The following is a 26,369-nucleotide window of genomic DNA, read 5'->3' on the forward strand; positions in this document are numbered from 1 at the left end:
ACTTTTATTTTTTTTTCTTCCCCTAAGTTTTATTTAAGTTGCGGACGAGTGCTGAAGGCAGGTTCAGGTTTCTTACTAGTTATCTTTTTAAGCCTCTTCGTCTGGCGTTGGGGTCCGTGCCGTTCACGACGCTTCTCCTGCCAGAGAATGCGCTTTTGAACCTTGAGCCGGACCACGACGACACGGCGGGGGGGGCCTTTAACCTGCTCTCAGGACTCAACGCAGTCATTGTTCTTGAAGGCTCGTGCATACGGTTGCATCAACTTCCGTGGCAGTGCCTCCATCACCGAGGCGCTCTGTGAACCAGTTGGACCAGTAGATGAAGTAGATGAAGAGTTTTTCTTTTGAGAGTTGGTTTCATTCTTTTTCTGACAGCCAGTCTCTGTTGTAACATGACTTGGTCTCAACTTGCTGTCAAGTGACTTGAGGTGATCCGCCATGGCCGTTACTGGTTCCTTTTTTTTTTTTTAAAGTCACATGTTAAAACTGCTCAAGATTACGCGAAGCAGTTTAAAGCTAACTGTTATTGGATGAAGTACATTTTAGCCTCGTTGGTGTGGATCAGTATGCTATTGTTTTATTTTATTTTTATACAGTGAACTCAAAATGCATTTTCTTGCAGTTGAATGGTAATAGAATTTTATACAAAAAATATATATTTTGTATTTTTTGCTGCGGACCAATCTCTTTGTTAATTTTTTTTCTCTTCCCCCTTTTTTTCTTTTTTTTTTTTTTGTCCAAATGTTTTTTCCGTTACACCAGTTTGTTCTGAAGTCACGGGATGACCTTTTCAAAGCTGACTCACTCATGTTAATTTGTGTGTGTGTGTGTGTGTGTGTGTGTGTGTGTGTGTGTGTGTGTGTGTGTGTGTGTGTGTGTGTGTGTGTGTGTGTGTGTGTGTGTGTGTGTGTGTGTGTGTGTGTGTGTGTGTGTGTGTGTGTGTGTGTGTGTGTGTGTGTGTGTGTGTGTGTGTGTGTGTGTGTTTTCACTTTCACTCCCCCTTGCTCTGTGAATCGTCTCTCCAGAGGAAGGGAGAGTGAAAGCCCCCCCCCCCCCCCCCCCCCTTGGGTCAGAAGGGGGTGCAGTTGCAGGATGTACTGAAGGAGAAACTTTGCTGTTCTAATTCTTTCTTTTGCTGTTCTTTGAATGGTCAAGATGTGCTAAATATATCTGTGCTACGAGCTTGATGCTTCAATAAAAAAAAGATGCTTATCTGTGCAACTGGCCGTGTTCTTTATTGAAAAGCGAAGGTCGTCTTTTTTGAGGAAAGAGAATCCGAAATGCTCCTTCAAATGCAAGAGCCCGTTGATACAAAGTCTGCTTGCATATTGAATAATAGAAACGTAGAATTATTGACATGTTAATTCATTTCCTCTAAAGGGGACACATTGCTGGGTGAAAACAGAAATAACTGGTAGATTTCACCATGAAACGTCTCCAGTTGATTACTCACTTTGAGGAAATTATTAGTATTGCATGTTTTCTGAAATGTTACGTTTAATGTGCAAATGAGGCACTATCTAATAACTTTAGGTGAATTGAAGAGAACTCTACAGACTCAAATTTAAAAAATGGTAAACTAAACTCCTAAATGTGTATTTGAGATGTGTTCTTGTCTGAAAAAAGCCAGATAGCCCTCAGAGATTTATTTCACTCCAATGAAGTCAAGGGAGTTGTGAAAGGCAGATTTTAAAAAGCCAGATCAAAATTAAAGCAGCAGAAACTGAGAAATATAGTCTGTAGTTAGTGTCAAAATATAAAACTAAATCCACTACATTTCCCACAATGCAATGGCTACTGCAGAGAAGCCTCTTCTGTGATGTTCACTGTACCAGAGTCAGTTGTGGAATCATCTGATCAACATGGCAGAGGTTAGAATAAATTCAATCACACAGCTCTCCATGGGGAATAAAAGCAAAAAGCTCTACTTTTTTTTTTATTTATTTTTATTTTTTGACATATTTGTATATTAAACACAGGTTTTGCCCAGAATCATGTTTTATCTCATTCATCTAGAAGCTAAAGATCTGTAGTTCCTCTGGTCACAGAGGTCACACAGCTGGTCCCATTTTCTTTTCAATTGTAAATTTTCTATAACATGTCTCGATAACACTGAAAGTTGTTTCCTAGCTTTCTTCCAAACACCTGGAAAAGAAGGCAAGGTTGATTAGCATTTGAAGATGTGTTTGTAGAAGTTGTTTCTCTTCTTGTAATGTATACGCAGCACTGTGGTGTCATTTATTCGTCTCCAATAAAGCTCCGGTCTGAGACTCGTCATGTGTCTCTGTTGTCCTCCTGCTCTGGGCAGATTTATAGCGCTGTCAAACGCTTTCCATTCGGTTTAACCAGTGATGGAAAAAGTTTTCACATCCTTTCCCTAAAGAATATTGCCAAGTATATTAATGTAAAAGTCCTACTTTAAAATGTCTACCGATTAAAAGTACAGTAAAGTAGATATCAGCCCCAATACTGATTGACCAAAATCTGGACCCTCTACATACAGATGTGTTACTGTATACTATACTATACTATACTTAACTATTACATACTATACTATGCTATACTTTACTATCCTATTCTATTCTACTCTACCCTATTATATCATTTACTATACTACACTATACTACACTACACTATACTATGCTAATACTATACTACATTATACTTTACTATACTATATCACAATCACCTGAAACCTCTCCACTACACACAGGGGATCTCCATCTACACAATTTTGACAATTTAGTCCCATTAAAGGAGGTGACTCATGTATTTCATATTTTATATTTGTAATCACTTAAATGATTACAAACTAAATTTAGTAGGTTCAGCTGTCAAATATGTGTAGTAAAATAATATATGCTACTGAAATGTAGTGGAGAAAAAGTATAAAGTAGCATGAAACGAAAGTATGAGTACTCCAAACTTGTACTGAAGAACAGCACTTGAGCAAACGTACCCAGTTCCTTTCCATTACTGCCAGTACTTGCTAAACCAAATGTCAATAAGATCAATACACCTGTGCCTCACCTGAGCTCCTCCCTCAAAAAGAACCAAAGTCGATGCATCGTGCTCTGTACACTTGTTGGAAGTGGAGAGAAAAGCACTCAATCATTAAAAAAACTCATGTATCCTACATATTTTTATGGTATTTTCTTCAATGTTTTATTGTGGTTTGTTAAATGTTCCTTGAGTTTTCTCCTACTGTGCACCAAAGCAAGTTCATTGTATGTGAAAACCTACATGGCAAAAGACCGGATTCTGATTCTGATCACCTCAGGGCCAAAAAACAGAAACCCCCACCAAAACACGAATGTTGGCGTCACCATCAAACAGCTGTCAGGTCATTTTTAGGTTTGTTTATATCCCACTATTTCACCTCACTACCACACTGTTCCTAAGTCCTATAGAGTGAATCCTGACATCACTGTGACAACTCACTTACAGGTATATGTATGTGGACATGCTACCACCTGGTGGACAGAGAGTTTTACCTTTAGAGTGCAGAGCCACGAGCTGCTTTCAATGAAATGTAGTGTCAGGGGCTCATTTAAAAAAATCACAAGGTTTTCCTCAGACACAGAATAAAGAGGGGTCCGCCAAAAGTGGCTTTGATAGAAAGAAAAAATGAATCGATACAACCCGAGAGAAAATACAAAGACATAAATTCCACATTGAAATAAATGTCATCAATGATTCCACCTTAAAGGGAACATGTTTTACTGCCCTTTAACAGATATTATATGACATGCTTTTATATACACAGGTTTGGGTTTGATTTGCTTTGAAATGTAGTCAGTTGCTGACAAATTACATGACATTTCTTGTAATCAGTAACGGAAAAAAAATAGTAATCTAATCTGAATACTATTCGGATTACTATTGACCCTTACAAATGCAGTACTGGCACAAACATGTGTACTGTGTGTACAACACGTGGGATGGTGTTTCTTTAGTGCATTTTTTTTTTGCTATCGTCTTTTCTTATCAAAGGCCACATGGAGGACTTTGCTCTTGTAACACAAGAGGAGCACCTAATCAAAATGTTCCATTTTCCAAATTCACTGTAAATAGAAATGAAATAAAAACTCCATAAATCAGCATTCAAACATAAACAAGTATTAGCATAGTCCCCATTAACAAAACTGTGAGACTGAGAGGAGTAACAGTTGAACGTATTCAGCATTTAAAATTGGTCAAATCAAATAACCTGTACAAAAACATGATAGCATAACCATATATTTTAAAGATGCAATAAAAAAATGAATCATGTAACTATTATCTGATGGCAACTTCTTTTTTTTCAAATATAATCTGGTCTAATTATAGTGAATTTCTTTTGTAATCTGATTACTTAAACCTGATTAGATGTCATCCCTTTTCTATTCTCACTCTGTCACCCAATCCTTAGTATAGTAGGACACTCCAGTTCCTTATAATAATGCTATCCAACCACTGCTGCTATGTATAAGTACAGCAGTGACTATGGAAAAAGAGATAATACCTCACAGTCTCCTAAAATAATATTTACATAATCTACAATCCCATGCTAAACTGCTATTAAGAATTGGGGTGTGTCCACAGTGCTTGTAAAGTATTACCCTTCCCAGCAGGCCACAGAATCTTATAACGCTTTGACTTACTGCTGGGGTTCTGTAGTTATTTCGGTCTGTCTTGTTCGGTAGCTCCCCTAGTGGACAGTTTGAGACGTGCAGTGGAGTTTTTGACACTGGGCGGCGGTAATTCACTCGACGCAGGAAATCAACCACCGAGCCACCAAAGAAGAAGAACATCACCAATGTTGTCTTCCGCCGCTCGCATTCACGTGGAGGAACCGCAACGTGAGCGCTCGTGCAGCCGACAGGAAGACGAATAAAGACTCTAAAATGACGCAGTTAGACGGTATAGTGTAAGTTTGACAGCGTACTCTTTTAAACTCACTGTGTCTAAGCGTCCGTATGTATCTCCTTCGTTCAGTGCCCGTGAAACTAACTGTGTGGGGACCGCTAACGTTAGCCCAGCGTGGCGTCCTGTAAGCTAACGTTAGCTTAACGTATGTTCTTGTTTACGCGGCTCTTTATAACATGAGGTTGTATTTATCACGGCTCGTTTTCTACAGTCAGTGCGATATACTGTCAAGCTAGTTTTTAAAACGTCAGTCACGTAAGCATGTAACTGGTTTAACTAGCGGCAACACGTTACATGGGCTAGCTCCGAAACTATGGTCCTACTTGTCATGATGAAGATAACATTAATAGCACGTGAGGGGGAAAAGGTTGTCGCTATTTTATTTAGATAAAAAGGTAGATATCAGTAATTTGTTAGGTAAGAGGAAGGAGGAGCATCATAAGAATATGGCTTCCTTTTGTCATGTTCAGGTTAGTATAGATGGGTATGAAATGTAAATTTGATATTACCAAGTCTTGTAATAATGATAATATGGGCTATATTTATGTTATTGTATATGACATTTAGCCAAATGTATTATGAAAAGTAAAATTCTGTTAATTTTTTTTAAATTTGTGAAGCTATAATATTTATTAGGATTCTATCAAAGAGCAACAATGATAACAATTAGGATATGTTCAATATATCTGCCGTTTCAACCACATTGTACTTTCTCTCGAGCACAAACTTTTAAAAACGTTTTTATATTTAATGTCTTATATTTAACTAGCAAAGGACAATACCCAGCAGTAAAATAGAATACACAATTAAAAGCTCTTCTGAATCAATGCTGTTTAACACTCTTTTAAACAGGTGTTGCGACTCTGACTGCCTCTTTATTTATGATTATTATTTGATCTTGTGTTGAGGTGAACTGCACTGTGCAGACTGTCATCTTCCCCTCCTCTGTTTGTGTGTGCATCCTCAGAAAACCCAAGACGAAGCGCTCCAAGCGCTTCTTGGAGGGCAGAGCACCCAAGCTGACAGAGGATGCGAAGATTGCCATGATCATGAAAGGGGGGAACTCCAGTCTGACCGTCACCCAGGCCCTCAAGGACATAGTAAGTGACCTGAAGGTGCTCTCGGTGACAGACCTTCCAGACACGACTTACTTCACACAGATGCACGTGCTGGTATAACGGCTTAATAGTCCAGATGTTGAGGTGATGGCAGACATGACGACATCCCACTGTGTGTTCTTCTACCGTTACACTTCTTGAAGCAGCTTTTTATCGACGCTTCTTCTATTCCAATAGCGTAGGATTTAAGTTCTCTCAAGCTTATAATTCAGCTTATAAGTACAGATTTCAACTCATGCAACACGTCGCATATGACGTACAAGAAAAAAAGGATTGTGAAGTATCAGAAACTCTTGAGTTTAATTGAGTTAACGATTGTTGAGCGGTCAACGCAGGAAAAAACCGTCTGACTCGCGGCCACGTTGTCAAACAGTCGCGGACGTTTTCGGCCGCGCAGGCCAGAGCCCCGCCGGCACCCGGACATGCTGGAGGATGCGAGGGCCCGTTCATCGCTTTAATTCAGCTTTAATTTAATTTATTTTGGGGGGGGGGTTGGATGAACTGACTCTTTTAATTGAAATATCATAAATCTTTTTTTATTTTATTTATTCATTTTTATTGATAAAACTGCTGACTCACTAATATAATTATGAATTCACCTTTTTTTCTGCAGTATTCCCTGAAGAAGCCCAACGCTGTGCTGTACAAGAAGTAAGTGAAATTACTAAGAAGACACATTAAGATTCTTTTAAATGAAATGAATGAATACATTTGACTTGACATTTGTTTTGTTTTCCTCTTGCAAACGTTCTATACTTTACAATACAAATCACAATCTTCAGTACAAATTAAAGCGGAGCATTTTAAATGACTATTTTGTGTAATTTTTATTTCGTTGGCTCACCATCAATATTTCATGTCCTGGTTTCTGCTGAGAATGAAACAAATAGAATGGATTGAAATCAAAAATAACTATTTATTTGAGCGACAATGACACTTTCCTGAACTTCCTAATTTCAATATGTTTTGACCCAAAGGAAGGGACTCAGTCCTACATGATCGAGCAATCATTCCTACATTTGTCAGAGCAAGCTGGATATCAATTCAGAGCTGAATTTGAAAATAATAACCTGATTCTATCTCTAGTGTTGAGTGAAAACTGTTGTTGTCGACGGCGTTAACCGTCTTTGGGTGTGAGGAAACACGTTGAGCTAACGGCTGCGTGTTTGCTTTTCAGGAAGAACATAACGCGTCCGTTTGAGGACTCGACATCACTGGTGAGCAGACAAGAAGCACCCCGAGCGCTTTATTACAATGTAATCTATCATCCAGTCTCATTCCTAATCACCGCTCTCTTAATCAGGAATTTTTATCCAAGAAGTCCGACTGCTCTCTGTTTCTGTTCGGCTCCCACAACAAGAAACGGCCCAACAACCTCGTATTTGGTAAACTCTCTTTCCGCATCATATCTTACCACTTTAAATGTGCATTAAGAGACCAGTTAGATGTCATTTCTGTACATATTCCCAGTAAAACATTTAATAAATCATACTTGAATAGTTTTTGAATTGTAGCGAGAACATTTCTTTTTCCCACAATTCTATGCATGTGCTGTGTCTGTCTATAGTTAATGTTGTAATAACTGTAGATGTGTAAGGGGTCCAGTCAACCCCACATATCGATGTCACATAAACTTATTTAACACCATGTTCACCGTCCTTTGGTTTGTCTGCAGGTCGTCTGTTTGACTTTCACGTGCTCGATATGATTGAAGTTGGGATTGAGAAGTTCGTCTCTCTGAGTGAAATCAAGGTAATGTATGACCGCCATGTTTAAAATCTGCCAGCTGTTGGAGGCATTAGAAGACAGCCTACCAGCCAATCAGAGACTACATATGGAGTCTTAAAAATCTAGTTTTTGTGTTTTTTTGTTGCAGACCAGCAAAATTCCCGAGGGGACCAAGCCGATGTTGGTGTTTGCTGGGGAGGCTTTCGATACGGACACCGAACACAAACGTCTGAAGAGTCTGTTCATAGGTGAGCACTGATTCTACTCCGCGTGTCTCTACGTTTCCTTTCATTTCCGTCCCACTGCTAACATCAGTCCTCGTCCATCTCTCTGTCCCCGCCTGTCAGACTTCTTCAGAGGTCCCACCGTGACTGCGGTGCGTCTGGCGGGTTTGGAACACGTTCTGCACTTCACAGCCCTGGAGGGGAAAATCTACATGCGCAGCTACAGGTCAGTTGGATTTGGTTAAAAAAATGATGTTAAGAATGGGTTTGCGTCTTAAATTGGTCCGAGTTAAGCTAGCATCGCCCCACAACAGAGATATTGATGTCATGTGTCATTGCAGGAGTCTGTTGAAGAAGTCCGGGTGCCGCACGCCGCGGATAGAGCTTGAGGAGATAGGGCCGTCGTTCGACTTGGTCCTAAGGAGAACACATCTGGCTTCAGATGACTTGTTCAAGTTGTCCCACAGACGGCCCAAAGCTCTGAAGGTAAAGATAGTCTTTCTCTGACTCAGCTGTCCTTTGATGGGACATGAAAATAAGAGGTGTGCGGTTGGATGACTTAACTGAGGTTTTCTTTCCACTATGTTCAGTCATCTATACATATGTTTGTCCTGAGGGTGGCGCCAGAGGAGAGACCACATTGTTGCCTGTTGCATATACAGATTTTAACCTCTACACTGTTACCATTTTACAACATCCAACACTCTACATCGTCAGGCTCGGTCCAACTTTTAACCAGACTGGGCTCTACTTATCTGTGCTCCAAGGTTAATGCTAACATTAGCATTAAACAGCCGACTGACGCCCCATTGGGCCAGTCTCTATACACTCATGCTGTGCAGCAATGTTTTTTTCTTTTTTTTTTAATGCTTCTTGAAGATATCCTGAAGATTAGAAGTATGTACAATGAGGTTGGATGTTTTGGAGAGAGGTACCTGTAGTACAGTTGGTGTATTGATGGTACAAATTGACTTTCTTTTTCAGTGTTTCTGTTGTATTGTTGAGTAAGTCCTTCGAATGTCCTTAAAATGACCAAAGTACGACAAAACATCTGGCAAACAAAAAAAATAAAGGTCATTCGAATCAGTTAAATTCTCAAACCGACATGTCGTTAACGCTTCTCTTAATCACCGACACAGATCCGGAAGAAGAAGAACATTTCCCGCGACGCCTTCGGCACCAAGTTAGGCCGGGTGCACATGCAGAAGCAGGATTTGTCCAAGCTGCAGACGCGTAAGATGAAGGGCCTGAGGAAGAGGAGGGGGCCGAAGGTCGCCGAAGACCCGGACGCACAGGCGCCCAAGGTGGCCGCAGACCCGGACACACCGGCGCCCAAGGTGGCCAAAGTGGAGGGCTGAGGCCTCCTTTACCAGCGTGCGTACAGATCAACGTCCTGGACAAGTGCCCTTGTTTATAACACTGACCATGTGCTTAGCATTGCCAGCTTGTGCTGGTGAGGAGGTGGTCATGCAGATCTATTATTCCTGCCCCCTATTGTTTTTTTCCATGTGACTTTCAGATACGTCTTTGTCTGGAGCGTCATGAGTGTGTTGGCTCAGCTCTCTGGCAAAACCACAATAGCATCAGGAAACAGAAGAAAGTGTTTTCCATCTGCAGTTGTAGAGGTCTGCCTGAAATTAGCTGAATTTGTTGTTTATAAGCTGGAGCGTGTAAAAGTTGAATTTCACCGGCTGCACTCACTTTAAAGGAAATAAAGCTCTCTTAATTACGTCGGGTTGTTTAGAGATTTCATTTTTATTAATTGTTTGTGTTCACTGTGTCTCTGCCCGTCATGACTTTTGGTTTTGCTTATGTTCACGTCATAAAGTCAGACTGTTTGCATTCCAGCTGTTGTAGTACTTGAGATCGATCCTGGTCTCAAGGCCACTTTTATAACTATTTTTTACTCCGTCTGGTCGAAGTCTCCAAAGAGTACTTAGTTGATTTTATTTTAAGACCTCAACTGAGGGATATCACTAAATTCATTGATTTATTTGTTAACAACATGACCGTGATTGCTCATAGAAAACAAAGGAAAATTCAGCCAATGTGGAAGTTCATTAAACTTTCTAATGTCCATCAGGGGGCGACTCCTCTGGTTGTATGAAGTCTGAGAAAATGACTCTACTTCTCTCTTGATTTATTCCCTCAGTAAACATGAGTTTATGGTCTCAATCTCTAGTTTCAAGTCTTCTTCAATACAGCATGTTCATTTACTAAATGATGGTCCATTTTGAGTCAAATAGACCATAATGTAGAGTATGAAAGTTAATTGAAACCTTTCAGTCGACTTAAAATGTCTTCAGTGTTTGGTTGTACTTAGCTCAACCTTCTTGTGTCACTTCTCTCGTGTCACTCCTGGTTCCAAAAGCAAAAATGGCGACGGCCAAAATGCCAAAATTGAGGCTTCAAAAACCATACTCCATAAACCAATGGGTGACCTCACGGTGACTAGGCCCACTTCTTATAAACAGTCATCACCCATACAGTATATATGGCAGTAAATGAGAATGTTTTGTTTTGTCTGGGTAGACCTTTTAGATACATTTGAGTGACTTTAAATGATAGAAGACAAAATATGTGGTGAAACATAAAAGTTACCCAGATTAACAGACAAACAGATTTTTTTTTTTAACATTATGCAATAAATTAAATTCATAACACTAACACCACAATACTTTTGTGTGACAGCTGAACACAGGCTAGCACAAAGGTATCCTCAACAGGGGGGCTCTATTTGTGTATTGCTTCCCACTGTCTGGGTGGTCACAATTAGCAACTATTTTCCAGTCAAATTACTGATATTGTTCCATTTTTTTCGTTCATTTTTACATCAACACCATTTTACAAAATGACCTCCCCATATAAAGCAGTTTTGTTGTTTTTCTGGCGTCCTTGTCATATGATCTCCAACCACAGTTACCTACTTTTTTCCTGTCATTTTCTGCTCACTGCACACATCCTTCTGCATGTCTGTCCCTCTGCTTGCCTTGCAGTTTGTCTGTTTTTAGCAGCTGGAAAAAAGGGGGAAGCGAGACCTTTCGTAACTGCACTGAGGGAGCCGCCTAGAGAAAGAGCAAGCTCAAAATGTGGCAGCGGCAGCTAGCAGTGGCACTTCCTGTCGCAAGTTCAGCTGCCACGATCGCTTGTGGCAGCTGCTAAAACTTGCCGCGGCAGCTGCCAATGTTTAGGAGAGGTTGTAACTGCTCTGACATCAAAACAAGCACCTACACCCCCTGCCTCCTCCTCACCTCTCCCAACCGACCCCCCACCGGCACTGAGGATCTGCGAAGAGGGTGTGAGTCGGCTCTTTCACAGACAGAAGATCAAGAAGGCACCGGACCCAGACGGTGTCCACCAGGCCCTTCTGCCTGAAAGTCTGTGCTGACCAGCTGGCCCCCATCTTCACACAGATCTTCAACCGATCACTGGAGCTGTGTGAAGTCCCCTCCTGCTTCAAACGCTCCACGATCATTCCGGTACCCAAGAAATCCTCCATCACAGGATTAAATGACTACAGGCCCGTCGCCCTGACGTCTGTGGTCATGAAATCCTTTGAGAGACTGGTGTTGACCCACTTGAAGAATATCACAGGGCCCCTACTGGACCCCCTGCAGTTTGCCTACCGGGCTAACAGGTCGGTGGATGATGCAGTCAACATGGGACTGCACTACATGCTGCAACACCTCGACTCCCCAGGGACATACGCAAGGGTTCTGTTTGTGGACTTCAGCTCAACGTTCAACACCATCATCCCGGAAATACTTGAACCCAAACTCTCCCAGCTCACTATACCAGCCTCCACTGCAGTGGATCACTAACTTCCTGACTGACAGAACGCAGCATGGTGAGGCTGGGAAAAATCCCACCCAGCACCCGGACTATCAGCACTTGAACAGCTGGTCCTCTGGTCAGAACAACCTGGAGCTGAACAAGCTCAAAACTGGAGATGACCATGAACTTCAGGAGGCCATTCTCAACAGCACTGTGTCTGCTGTGGAGACCTTCAGGTTTCTGGGATCCATCCTGGAGGGCAGACTACTTGTTCACCTCCAGACCCAGGAAACGGGCAGGAAAGATCACTACAGACCCATCACACCCTGGACACAAGCTCTTCCAACTCCTCCCCTCTGGTAGGTGCTATAGAGCTCTGTAGGCCAAAACCACCAGACACAGGAACAGCTTCTGTCCACTGGCCTTCACTCTGATGAACAATTAAAAACCTCTTGGACCCGAGCGAGCCCAAAAGGTCTCCGTTCGGTTCCGAGGCTCGGTTCCGAATGTCGTAGAATGGACTTTTCATAAAGAAATAAATAAAAGAAATTATTATTTTTTTTTTATTCTTTCGAAAAAAGTCTCCTTAACTTCATCATGTAAACCATTTTACACACTGCAAACACCATTATAAACTATTCTACTAACTAACGAAGAAGATCCGCCATAATATCATGTATTTGACGCCACAGACGGCGAGCCAACATCTCAGAGAATGCTTCGAAAACCGGGACCATAGCGTCTCCCCTAGCATATCACGCAGCTAAGAGCACTAGCACTTCACACAGATTTCAGCCATACCATCCAAACTTCTCTCCGTGAAAGCGTTCAGGAGTTACAGCCAACAAGCCACAGAAAGCACAACTCCCACGCTGCCAAATATTAGAACTGTATCATACCGTGAGTCGGTTTTCAGAGCGAAAACTGTAAAATCCCAAATTATTCCGTATGATAAATGTGTTTGTCTGCTAAGTGAGTACGTCTGGAACTTAAAATGGCGTTTCTCCGTTCATCTGAGCCAAAATGGTGGTCAAAATGCCGGCGGCGAATCATACAGGGGGCTTGGGGGCTGACCGCGGCACGGTTTTGGAGTTTAATTGGCTGAAAATTCTGTCAATCACTTTATGGACCACATGGGTGTGGGTCAAAATGGGTCAAAATGAAGCCAAACAGCTCTGTTATGATAGATTGTACAATATGAGTGATAAACAAAGTGAAATATAGTGAAATATATAGTTAAATAGTATATAAAAGTACAATGGAACAGCTGCAAATCCTGGTTCGAAAATGAGAATTTGGCATGTTTTTTTTTAGATAAACACCTATAACTGGGGTTTGCTTCACTTTATTTACACCAAATCTTTTTCTGAGGCACCTGCACCCTTTGTGCTATTAATTGGGAATGTTTGTGGGCTAGGAAGGGCCTCATTTAATAAATTACAGTGCTTTTTCTTCAGGCGAACCTGGGAATTTCCCCTGTTTGCTGTGTTCAGTCTTCAGCTACTATTAACCAGTAACATATACACAAAATGTACTCATCTCATCAAAACTCACAATCCCTAGTGTTATTCAAGCACCAACATTTTTTAATTAGACCTTGTAGTTACAGAATTGTAGTCTCTTTAGTATGGGTTACAATTTTCGAGAAGAGGCCTAAAAAAAGGCTTATGCCGTGTTCACACCAAACGCAATGGACGTTGCCCAAATCGCGTTAATTGCGCCATTCGCACCGCCGGTCTCTCCGGGGACTATTTGTGTTCATTCACGTGAATCGCGCTGGACGCGCCGGAGAGGGGGCGTGGCTTATTGCCCTGAAAGCTGTTCAACTGTCCGCCATTAACCGTGGAAAAAATAACCTGTATTTCTGCTTAGTACGTGTTGTGGAAGTCATATCACGGGAAACTAAACGCCGTCATGTCTGGTTCATAACATAGTCCAGAGGAGCTCCGTGGATTTCATCGAGCTGTTCACCGTGTCTAGCAAGCCACACGTCACGTCGGCTGTTTACTACAGCTGTATGAACAAAAAAATAAACTGATTTGGCTGTGATTTAACGGCATTAAACCAATAAAAAGGAACTGCGAAATAACTACGTAATGATGCCGATTTGTACTTGTTTTCTCAATGGCGCTCGGATCGATCATTGCTAGGCTATGCTAACATGGTAGCAGCTCCATCAACACTCAACCTAACGTCATCTAGATGTAAATACGGTAGCGTCTATTCATCGTTTGTACCATATGGTTTACACACACACATTTATACACATAGTTTGGTCTGGTCTCTGCTGATATGAGGTATCGTAGCTCTGGGTGAACACAGACGGCTACAGTATTTATTTCCTGATTCAACGAGGGCAGGAGGTCAGTGATGAGAGGAGAAACATCTCAACGCTGATAGGCTATCGCGCCACAGCGTCACGTGATTTTTTAGCCGAAGTTGAAAAATTTCAACTCGCGCGTTGTGGGCGATTCGCATCAATCGCGCCGCGCCAAACGTGCCGCGCCATCGCAAATTCGCGTCACTCCAGTCTCATAGCGTCTGTGCATAGACTTTGTATGTAATCTACTCGCACAAAGAATTTGCGCTGCGTTTGGTGTGAACACGGCATTAGGGTTCAGATATACTGCACTAATTCCTCAATTCTATTGTCATTGTTGTTCTTTATGTCCATATACATACTTTTGGATATATATTTATACTGTACATAATTAAATCTTTATTCTTACCTATGTTCTACTTTGTTGTCCTTGTTTTTTGTTTATTTGTATATTCTATGTACGCTGAGAGCCACGTAAAAACCGGAGTCAAATTCCTTGTATGCGCCAATAAAGCTGATTCTGATTTTATATATACATCTATATACTGTGTAGCATATATATATATATATATATATATGTATCAATATTTATATATGTATGTATATGTATATTAATGTTTATACATATATATATACAAATCAGTAGGTGATATGGGTTCTCATCATTCTAAACAGTACAATGCATCTTATCCATGTTCACAATTTACATTCCTTCAGCCCACTGCCTAAAAGTGTTTATTGTTGCCAACAAGTGCCAACTGATGTTGCCCTATATTAAATTAGTTTAATTAAAATGAGTAGCCATAATATTACAATTTTTACTAAACCAATTACAACTACAAACAGTCATACTCCCAAGGACCTCAATGTATTGTCACATATTGTTAAAATACCAAAAATAAAGGCTTAAAACCTTTGGCAACTGCCGCAGCAAGATCTTGGCAGCTGCGACAATCTGATCCAGCTCCTACTGTGGAGCCGAAGGTAGGAAAACAGTATGCGGTGTATAATGTATCCTTTTTGGAATCACTAGTCGTGCTAAACGTGTCTGCTAAACCAAGTATTAAGTCTGTATTTCACTCATTCACTGCTTCGTCACGGTGGAATGACGGGAACCAATCAGCAGCAGGATTCCCCGGAGCCCCGCCCCTCCACACTGTCTATTTATAATATTGCAACAGCAGCGTTTTGACAGCTACTGTAGGACCAGATGCTGCGTTCACCAGCTCCACTCTCACACCGCTGCTTCGCCTCAATGGATGCGACTTCACCGTGACCCGAAAGCCGTCATTGATCACAGATAACCACGCATTTGACTTTTCATCTTACCTCTGTCATTGAACTGTTACATACCTCCAGATATTGAGGACAAACACTGCAGTTCCTCTGCTCATCGACATAAACCTGACAGTAACACAAACAATGACAGAAGGCGGGAATCACGTGCCAGAAGAAGTGGATACAGTGGGTAAGGATGAGGTGCCCGCCGGCGTGCCCGCGGAGGAGAAGCGGTCGGAGGAGGACGGGGAGGAGGAGGAGAAGGAGGTGAACGGGAACAGCAGGGTGGCGGAGCAAGCCGCGGCTCCCGGAGCGGCGGAGGTCGAGTTTGTGCACCCCGAGGGCGGCTGGGGTTGGGTGGTCATGCTCGCTGCCATGTGGTGTAACGGCTCGGTGTTCGGGATCCAGAACGCCTTCGGTATTCTCTTCCTCTCGCTCCTGCGGGAGTTCGGCTCCGAGGAGGACGATGACCTCCGCTTCAAGACAGGTGAGCGCCGGTTGGAGGGCGGAGTTCAAACATTTGGTCGTTTCGCCTGAATGTCCCGCTAATGGCATTAAAAGTCAGCATGCAACGGAAGTAGCCTATTTTAAGTTGAGTTCTATGATAGAAGAAGCTAGCTCCTCTGGAGGTCCTCTTCGGTGTGACTCAGTGAATTAAAAGTTATTGTACACGTCGCGCTCGTGGGTCACATTAAGTTAAAGAAGCACGTTATGTAAGCTAACATGTCAGCTAGCAGGTAATATAATCCTTATAGGGGGAAACTAGAGCAACTGTCTGTGGTTAGGTGGCACGGCTGTGGGGACATACGGTGGTGTAGTGCTGCCGCCTAAACCCTGTACGTGGTGGCACTACTTTCTGCGGTGTTACTGGTTTGTGCCCTACAGTTGTGTAAAAGCTGCGGGCAGCTTGAAGGTGCTGCGTGCTCTCTCGAGGACATGTCTATAAAAAAATCACACCGGGACACGCGAGAGAGAGATGCGGCACTTACATTATGTCACAGAGGCTGCTCTTTAAAAAGTAATGGCGTTAAATCATCAGACATTACGTTGTGCCTCACGTGGTGGTGTGTAGAAGATGTTAAAAAGGTATACCTATACCTTATCTTACTGCTCTTAAATCACATTGTTGACCGAACAGGGGGGGCGGGGTCAAGGGAAGGGTCACATAGTGAAAATCCCTCAACCTGCTGTGTGTGTACAGTGCCTTGCATAAGTATTCACCCCCCTTGGACTTTTCTACATTTTGTCATGGTATAACGACAGATTAACATTTATTTCATTGGAATTTCATGTAATGGACCGACACAAAATAGTCCATCATTTGGAAGTGGGGGACGGGGAATATTACATGGATTTCAAAATTATTTACAAAATCAGAAAAGTGTTGAATGCATAAGTATTCACCCCCTTTACTGTGGAACCCCTAACAAAGATCTGGTGCGACCAATTGCCTTCACAAGTCATATTTGCAAGTCACATAATTAGTAAATTGTTCTGCAATTTGATCTCAGTATAAATACACTGTTCTGTGAAGGCCTCAGAGTTTGTTAGAGAGCATTACTGAACAAACAGCATCATGAAGATCAAGCAGCTCACCAAACAGTTGTGGGGAAGTATGAGGCAGGGTTATGTTATAAAAAAATATCCCAAGCTTTGAACATCTCACGGAGCACCATAAAATCCATCGTCAGAAAACAACCGCAAACCTACAAAGACAAGGCCGTCCACCCAAACTGACAAGCCGGACAAGGAGAAAATTAATCAGAGGAGCAACCAAGAGGCCCACGGTAACTCTGGAGGAACTGCAAAGATCCACAGCTGAGGTGGGAGAATCTGGACAACTATAAGCCACAAGCCATGTGGGAGACACAGCAAACGTGTGGAAGAAGGTGCTCTGGTCAGATGAGACCAAAATTTAACTTGTTGGCCTCAATGCAAAACGCTGTGTGGCGGAAAACCCAACACTGCCCATCACCCTGAGCACACCATCCAACACTTTTCAGATTTGTATTTGTAAATAATTTTGAAATCCATGTAATATTTCCCCCCACTTCCAAATGATGGACTATTTTGTGTCGGTCCATTAGATCCCAATTAAATAAATGTTAATCTGTGGTTATACCATGACAAAATGTAGAAAAGTCCAAGGGGGGTGAATACTTATGCAAGGCACTGTAAGTGTGTGTGTGTGTGTGTGTGTGTGTGTGTGTGTGTGTGAGAGAGAGAGAGATGGTCTTGCCTCTTGAATAATGACCTGGTGCCGCTCTGATGTGATTGTTACCACATTTTGATACCGTATAAGACCAGAGCTGTATGGAAGCCCTTTGTGGTTATCTAGACTCTTAACCGTTCAAGGACGCACTGTGAATAATCTAAAAAGCTGCTTTTACATTAGTTTAATGTGAGAGGTGGTTACGGGACAGAATCTCCTTCTTTCTTTTAGTTGCAACAAAATGAAAAGGTTTAAAAAGGCATTTTTCTTTTCATCTGGACGTTAAAGGTTCCTGAGGATCGCTGTAGAAATTGCAGCAACGCTGTAGAAGGTTGCTCATTCGTCCCTTTAAGCTGTGGTGGCCTGCAGCTGACACAAGCAACAAAGTCACATTTTTACAGACGTGTAATGAGGAGGTAATGTTTCAGAGTGCAAGCAATGATAATGTCGTTGAGTCATTTCCTGTGACCTGTTTTGAGAGCAACATATGTATCGATTAGACACATATACTTAACTTTATGGATACTTGGAACAGTAACTCATACTTTACTTTTTAACTAATTGCTCGCTTTTTGGTGATGAACTTTGTTCACAATGTAAATCTAACAAGAGATTACGAATCCACTTTAGTAAAATCAATGAATTTATCTTTTAATAAATGCAACTATCTTGTATTATTGCTGCTGTCATAGCTCTGTCTGCCGTGGATATATTCTATTCTGCACTCCAACCCAATGCACGCACACACACACACACACACACACACACACACACACACACACACACACACACACACACACACACACACACACACACACCACCTACACACCGCCCCCTTCCAATGCACAGAGTTCATTGGCACTCTGTCTTGATGAGTGATGTCCCCCGTCCCCCCCCCAAGCGAGGCTGAGACAACTGGACGATGGGAATGTGAGGAGGAGGGGACGACAGTTGGACTCCAGGCATGCTTATGCAACTTCCACCAAGGGTTTCATATCGTTCTCTTGTTTTCACAAGCGATAACAGAGCTCTTGAACGGGTCATATTGTTTCTTTTGATGCCTGTCGATTTCAATCTACAATGATCACTGTGATCGTACTGAAAATGAAAGCAACAGAAATGTGAAATAAACTGTTGTTTTTTACAAAAAGAAAACATTAATCAAATATGTTCTCTGCAGTATGTTGCCAGTGCTGCAGAATAGTTGTTTTTTTTACCATGAAATGGAACACGCTGTCCCTTGTTCAACTTCAGCTTGTTATCTAATCATTTAGACCTCTCCAAACCTTTGGCCGTGGTTCCTTTGGACTTGATCTTGACAAAGGTAGTCTTCACTGAAGCTCTGTTTTACATTTTTTTTTTTTGGTAATTGGAATTTGCCAGAAAGATTAGGCCCAGCCCCAGTCTGGTCGGTTTAAAAAAACTGACAGGAATGGTAACCTCTTACTGGTCACTTTGCTGTGTCATCGTGGTTTTGGGTTTTTATCGTCAGGACTCTGATGGAGCTCTGCATCGTAAACATGAGACAGACAACTATCCGACTCTCCTTCTCTCTGAAATCGCTTTTTTGTTTATCCAAAAAATTTGATCATATTCCTTCCTGGAGTGCAGTTAGTGACCATGTGGGCTCCATGTTAGATCTGATAGCTTGACGGATTTAGCGCGTGTAGTTGCGCCGCTGTCCATGGTTCTGAAACGGAGGAGATTGATAGGCAGACAGAACACGTCACGGGTTCTTAGCCTGCTTGCTTTTCGTGGTTGTTAATAGAACTTTTGGCCCCTTTTTTTTGTCTGTTTCCTAACTTTATTGCAGTTTTAAAAAAGTTGTCATTGAAAGTAAATAAAACGTATAATTTCGGTTCTCCAGAGTTAAGTAGAATTGTCCAGTATTGATGTTCTTTTCCGCTGATCGGATTGCCATGTTGATCTATTTAACATAACTGATTTCACTACACGAATCCCATAAACACAGGGATTCAAGGCAATTTAAAGAACATTTAAATAAAAATGTATCGATAGTCACGGACTTATTGCTACACTATCATTTAAAAAACTATCGCGATAGCAAGCTATATCGATATTTTTGCACAGCCCTACCTTTTAGTTCATCGTTCTATATTCTGTTTTTACCACATGTTTAGATTGCTTCACCTACTGTCCCGTCACAGTGTGGCAACGCGGTTTCTCACCGCTCACGGGCGACGTTTGACGTCAACTTTGCTTTGTGCAAATGACGAATGCTGTACCGTGTGTTTTCCTTTCCTTTGCGCTCTCACCCTGTAGTCGCGGGGGCTTCATACAGTCACAACTGTCATTCATCGAGGCTGAATGCCGAGGAACTCTAGTCAGTGCGGTTGAAGCAGTTTCCCTGGTTGGTGTACTTGATGTGTCGTGGGACATGTTCCCCTTACTGCATACCTTGTGAAAGGTCTGACCTTTTTTAGATTTAAAGGTGCAGGGTTTAAATTTAGTCCGCGTCCTGCCGTCTCGCTCCTCTGATGACAATAACAGCGCATTTCCTGCTATGCCCTGTTTTTCCTTGTGTGTTTTTACCAGAGTGAGTACATGAAGTGCTGCTTCAGCCGAGACCACCGCACTCTGCAGCACGTCTTCCTGTTGTGAGAGGGGGAGGCGCGCATTAATCAGATTGTCGAGCGGTGTCGAAGTTGGACACCGGCGTAGAGGAAGTGGTGGTGGGAGGGGACCTCGGACGCCTTGACAGGCAGGATGAGAGGCCAAGGAGACTTGATAAACATCGTGATTCATTCAAGTCAGATCCTTTCCTCCATATATTTCCTCTGGTGTTTTTGCCTCCGATCAGGAGAAAAACAGATTTTAATTGACAGAACTGTGAGAGACATCAATGATCTCCATTGGATATTTGCTGTGACTGGCAGTGTAAAAACTACTTCTCAACACACAAGGATTTGATCGATTACGTTGGTGGATTGCTTAGGGATGAGTTATAGCTGGACAAATAATCAGATCACAGTTTATCATGTCTCATCGCATGAATATGCAAAAATGAAACTGAGATCAATAGCTCTTAAAATAAGCCTGCTATCGGGTTTAATTTGACTCTCTTTGCCCCACAGGTCATTTCACACGTCTGTTCTTTATGGAGACTGTATGCTCACAGTAGAAACCTCTCCGGTGGAATACTAGCAGTCACACAATGAAAACCCATCTGGTCTCACCGTGATAAGCGATGGACGTGTTGCAACGTGCTTTTTTTTCTCCTCATGCTAAAACTTGCTGATCGTCAAATGCTCCCAAAGTACCTCCTTGTGCATTTAGTACTAAACCACCAAACATGATTTCATTATGAAAAGGATGGTTTGGGGAGTGTATTTTATCTACAGTTTCCTTTGTTAGACCAATTTGTAGATTCCTTTTTTTATGCCTTTTTTAGATGTTAAGTTTAAAAGGTGTGTGAGCAACTGTCCTAGATCAGTGGCAGGAAGTCTACAGCTCTTTAAAAATGTTGTTTGGAAGTTACAGTATCTTACTTTTTAAGGCGTTAATTCCATGTCCTACATTAAACTTCCTAAACCCCTACTTTTGTAACAAGCTACCTAAAATTACGTTGCAAAATATCACTCACTTTTGGTCCCCATAAGTCTTAATTTCCTGGTGATCGATGTGCGTTAAGGAACGATCCACCTGTCGTAGAGTGTCAATTTGAAAATACTTCAGAAATGAAAATGTCTTGTTGTGTCTTTTCTAGCCAAACAGCTGCCGTGGTGCTCACGTAGCAGCTAGGTGGCTCACGCTAACAAGCTACGACAAATCCTTGTTAAGCTAACCTACAATAAAATCTTGTTTGCTGAGACAAAATGTTGATTGCATTTCTATGGTGTTGTTGCATGAGGACTTGAGTTTACCATGACCAGCCCGATTGACGTCCTCAGCTCTCACGTGACAACTGTTCTCTTTTCATGGTGTCATAATCAACCAATCACAGGGCACAATGCTGGGGCGGGGAGGTCCAGCCCATAGACTGGCCTGAATTGTCAGGTCAGTGGCCTTCACATCTGTGTTCCAGGCTCTGGTTCCCTCACTGTGGGAATGCCAGATGGGGCTGTTCCTGGGCCCGCTGCCAGGAAAGCCACTTGCCCGTCATCCAGTGTTAGAGCAGCCAAAGACCTCCGGACCAACCCGGAGGTCTGGAGTCCTTTTATTCTGCTGTTTTCATGAATCCTAAAGAGGGAACTGCACACTTCAGTGTTTTTTTAAGCTGTAAACTAAATGTTATGACGGTGCTGCGATGCCATGATTACATAACACAATCTTGTGAATAGTGTTGACATGAAGCCTCAAGTTGCTCAATTTTTCTATTTTAGCGGCTAGCTAGTTAGCCAGCTAACAAAAGCTTGTTAAAAAAAGAAGCAGTGTGTGGACTTAGGCTCCGACCCAAGGGGTGAATAAAGTAGTAACCTGACCTCACGTGGTTGACTGACGTTCATGTCAACAACAAGAAGTCCCCTGATCATATTTTGGCTGAATATTATTTTCACTCGGTGTGAAAGGAGAACACGGAGGAGAGGACGACGCACGAAGCCGATGTTTTGTCCCTTGATGTGAAATAGACACGCTGACTGTACGGCTGAGTTGAAAATATTGTTCTATAGTATCACTGGGCCTGTCACGCTGAGCGTGAGGTAGCCGGGATATGTGTTGTTTTTTTTTACGATCACACACACACGCACACACAGCAACAGAGCTCACTGCAGCTGACGTGTCAGTGATTGGCTGGAGTTTGACCTGCCGCTGTCAACATTAGATGAAATGTAGTTGGCGGTGGCTGTAAATCCACCGACAAGAAATACAACCCTGACCCAGGTAGGTTTGTGCAACTCACACTGGATGTTAACTCGTCTACATATTAACGAGAGGGAAAGAATTTCCTTCTCTCCTTTTGCTGACTCCTCACTTCTGGTTTCTGCTGCCTTGTACAGCTCAATGCAAGTGTCATCGTAACGTAAGCGAATCAAAAGAACCTGTTGATATGGGGTTGAACAAAATTCAGACTTCTCCCTTTGGCCCTTTTGTGAAGGTATTTGTCATGCAGACGCACATAATCTTCATGAAACCTTCTTCAGAGTTTAGGTGGCCAAAGCAAAGAATCAGTTTTCTCTCATGGGTCCAGGTAGCCCCTCCCTTATAAGGGAGACCAGGTAAAATGGCCAAAAGCCATGGATAATCGAGAATTATGAAAATATCCTTTAATGCTTCCATGGTGGAGGGTAAGAATGCGCTGAGCGATTATGAAAAAATCTAGTTGCGATGATTTTGACTGATATTGCAATTGTGATATGGTTCACGATATTGAAGGGTATGATCATATTTGCATCATTATTGTCATTTTAATTGGAAAAATATATTTAAATATTCTTGGTGTGATTTAAAAAAAGAAAGATTTGGGACATCTGTGCCACCACAATACTTTATTCAGAATGGTATTTCGACACATATTTTACCTTTTAACACATATTGTGCCTTCTGCCATTTTGCAATATTGCTCCATTTCCATATTGAGATTTCAATAAAATCCAGATTCATTGTTCAGCCCTAAAATCAATACTAGTCTCATACAGTATCTGTCCACGAAACAAGCTACATGCAGCAGCCGGTTAGCTTAGTTTAGCACAAAGGAAATACTGGGGAAACGGCGTTCGTTTAATCTGTACAAAAACTTGAGTGTAAAAGTTCTGCGTTAACTGGGAGCCTCACCACCGCTCCCAGCTAAGAAATAGTGCACGTATGTGCACGTCAATGCAGTCCCACACGTGTGTCCATCAATGCACTGCAATCAAAAACATGGATAGTTAAGTCCTGTATCAAAGCAGCATTGCTGGGACTGAAGAAGGAATGTGTTATTTCTTATTCAAAAGTTACATAGTCCTGCCTTATGTTTTCTTTTCCACGGTTTGCTTTAAAGGAAATCTGAAAGTAGCGCCACTTTCCCAGCAGAATCCAACCCTGGAGTCATCCCTCCCTGTTTTCAAAGTAGATGTTCATGTATGTCTCCTATTAAGTTAAGTACGTGGTCATTAAAATTGTAATATGTCCGTTTCTGTATCTCCTAAAGACTGGAGCCGGGAGCTGTAGCAGCCGGCCTGCACGGCAACGTAAGTTTAAACAAAAACAAAACAAAAGACTGATCGAATCGATCCCAATAAACCTTGGCAGGTTTTAAGCACACACAGGTTAATGTTTGACCGGCCTGTTTAATCTCAGGCGTGTGTGTATGCTCGGGCCCGATGTTTAGGTGAAGGTTGTCGAGAGATAAAGCCGAGAGCGGGTAAACACGTCCGAGGCAGAGCAGCACTTCAATGGCGGCGGGAGGACCAGTTGTTTGGCCTCCTGCACATGACGTGCATCATCAGGCCACGGCCTGAGGGGCCGGCTGGGACGGCCTCGCTCTCAGGCACCTTGTAGTCAGTGCTGGTACCCGTTCAGTATTGTTTAGAGCGGGGGTACTGGATGTAGCGCAGAACAATACATTGTCCTGGAGGTAATTAGGTTTGTAAAGAACAACTCAGAGCTCATTATACATCACATACACCATATGAAACCACAACAACAGATAACAAGATTCAGAGGTCTACGATCAGTCTGGTCTGTTTATGTGACCTGTTGGTTCATTTGGTCTTTACAGTTTTATTCTAATCTTTGCTTTTGTTTCCTTTTTATCTCCTCTGTCTGTATTTAACTTCTTCCTGGTTAGGAAACAGTCTCAATTTAGTGCTGGTGCCCCTATATTACCTACATTTTCAAGCATCTTTGAGAACTCTGAAGAGCAGTTTATGAATTATTATGTGCACAGAGGTTTATTGAGGAATTACTGAATGGGGGTGTGCTACTTTATACTAGTCACGGTATCATTTTTTTATTAGCTTAAGTCGTTATTGTTAACTGACAGAATTGTTTAAGGCCTAATTGTCAAAACATTGTACTTTGTACATGTATAAAATGTCTAATCTAATCAAAAAGCTTGAGCGAGAAGAGATGAAGGCTGCCTCCTCTCAGTCGATGAGCTGACTTATCGGTCATTTGGATCTGAGTCAACTAAGATTTCTTCAGTTGTTTTTTATGCTTGTTTTCATGCTGAATGACTTACTTACAAGACACTTATAAACACATCTCTGGTAAACACAAGATTTAACACAAGTGGTGCTTAGTTGACAATATCGTACAAGTGTAAGAATTCCTTTGGTCCCTCACAGCCCTACAAGAAATACACAGTAGGGATCTGTGAAGTAAAAATGTTTTTTTTTAATGATTTCATCATTTTTATCTTATTTATCTGAAGTCATCTTTTGTCTGGAGTTCAGTAAACGAGTGAAACGCTTTGATGTGGCTGCATTCTCAGACTCGACGCAGATGCAAATAATTCTGGAGATATTGAGTACAGATCTTATGAGAGGCCTGGAGCCATACTCTATAAACTGTGCACTCAAAAGAAGTGGGCGGATGAAAAGCTCCCCCAATCACCGACCAGCCCTGACACACCGCCCCGTTCCTCTGACACGGACCGCAACTCCCATCTAACGTTTTTCATATGGATCTGTTGTATCCACTGCAGAGAGAAGAAATCCATTTCCAAAATATGCATATTTCTTTTCTCTCTGCTTTCACATCCGTAAATTTCTCTGCGGCTGCTCCCCGACTTTCTGGCTGTGTCATTGGGTTATAGGTTTCACTTCCCATGCTGTGAGGCCAGAAAAACCCAAGAAGAACACGAGGATGCCAAAAAGAATTTGGCGTTTCTTACTGCCCCCCACCCCCCTTCAAGAGCCTCCAGTGCGGCCCAGTATAAATGGCTTCCAGCTGCTGGAAGCAGGAGATGGAGTTCTGGTTGCAGTTATATACGGTCCACTCATGTCCAGATGTGAATGTGCAGCACCGCGAGGCCCTCAATAGGGTTATGACTGAGGCCTTTGTGACTGAACAGCAGCAGCTGTAAAGCCATACTTTAGCAGGACCGGCTGTTGCACTGTAAGGCCACATCAAGTCTACAGTTTGTCAAAGGGACTGAAGTTGAGGGTTGTGAATAGTAGCAAGAATCTCATGCTTCACCCGCAGGAACATTTGTTTTACTACATCTACTCCAACTAGTTTTCCTGCTTATTGCAGGTGAGATTATTAGTTTTAGAGTCGTGCATCTTATCTTGACAGACCTGAATGGGATCTAACATCTGGACCTGTGCCAATAACGATTATGTCACCCTTCCGTGTAAAATAAAAAGTCAGTTTGAACTGGAATAGATAGGGGAACACCACCAATTTTATACCTGAGCATGAGCTTAATAGTCCGGAGGAGTGCTGCTCAGCCAGTGGGTACTGTTGTATTCTGTCTTCTGTGGCTCCTTGGGGAGGTTTGTCTGTATTATAAATTATTTTCCATTTCTCCCAATAGGTCGCTGAAATGCTACACGCTGTTCCTTTGAGAAAAATAAGTTAGTCGCATTGAAAGCAATTAGGTATATGTCTTTTCAATTAAATCAAATTTGAAGATTTAAATCTGGATTAACTCATTTCAAATGGCTTTCTTTTTCCTCCTGTTGGTTTAATCCTGTCCGAATAGGGATTAATCATGAATCATTTGGTTCTGGTTGTAGGATCTGTATAGTCAATGAATAACTGGGGCTTTCTTAATTAAGACCGGACTGGATCAGTGTAACACCAAGGTGCACAGGCAGTGCCCTGCGAAGCTTTATTTGAAACGAGGAAATCCTGTAAGCTAAAAACACATTCTCTGGGTTTGATATCCTACTCCCTGCTTACTCTTTGACACTCCGGCC

The 26,369-nt window shown here is 42.1% G+C and overlaps 2 protein-coding genes across 2 annotated transcripts in view; both read left to right on the forward strand.

Annotated features, from left to right (window-relative positions):
- Nucleotides 1-4,799: 4,799 nt before the first annotated feature.
- On the forward strand, nt 4,800-9,709 carry rpf2 (ribosome production factor 2 homolog). The gene is made up of 10 exons (XM_079179899.1): nt 4,800-4,909; nt 5,876-6,008; nt 6,640-6,677; nt 7,204-7,243; nt 7,330-7,411; nt 7,702-7,778; nt 7,903-8,002; nt 8,102-8,204; nt 8,320-8,464; nt 9,118-9,709. Exons 1-10 carry the CDS (start codon nt 4,887-4,889, stop codon nt 9,334-9,336), a joined length of 960 nt encoding a protein of 319 aa, XP_079036025.1. The 5' UTR covers nt 4,800-4,886; the 3' UTR covers nt 9,337-9,709.
- A 5,583-nt stretch (nt 9,710-15,292) lies between these two features.
- The window catches only part of slc16a10 (solute carrier family 16 member 10), a 32,213-nt gene continuing 21,136 nt past the window's right edge, over nt 15,293-26,369 (forward strand). Inside the window, exon 1 of the mRNA XM_079179948.1 lies at nt 15,293-15,837. Within this exon, the coding sequence (XP_079036074.1) occupies nt 15,495-15,837 (343 nt within the window). The 5' untranslated portion in view covers nt 15,293-15,494. The remainder of the gene's footprint in view (nt 15,838-26,369) is intronic.

The sequence above is a fragment of the Pholis gunnellus genome (genome assembly GCF_910591455.1).
Source record: "Pholis gunnellus genome assembly, chromosome: 19".
Taxonomy (NCBI): domain Eukaryota; kingdom Metazoa; phylum Chordata; class Actinopteri; order Perciformes; family Pholidae; genus Pholis; species Pholis gunnellus.

Coding starts and splice junctions, on each gene's coding strand:
- rpf2 (XM_079179899.1), top strand. CDS start 4,887: ATGACGCAGTTAGACGGTATAGT. Junction 7,244..7,329: donor TTGAGGACTCGACATCACTG/GTGAGCAGACAA, acceptor TCTCTTAATCAG/GAATTTTTATCCAAGAAGTC. Junction 8,205..8,319: donor ATCTACATGCGCAGCTACAG/GTCAGTTGGATT, acceptor GTGTCATTGCAG/GAGTCTGTTGAAGAAGTCCG.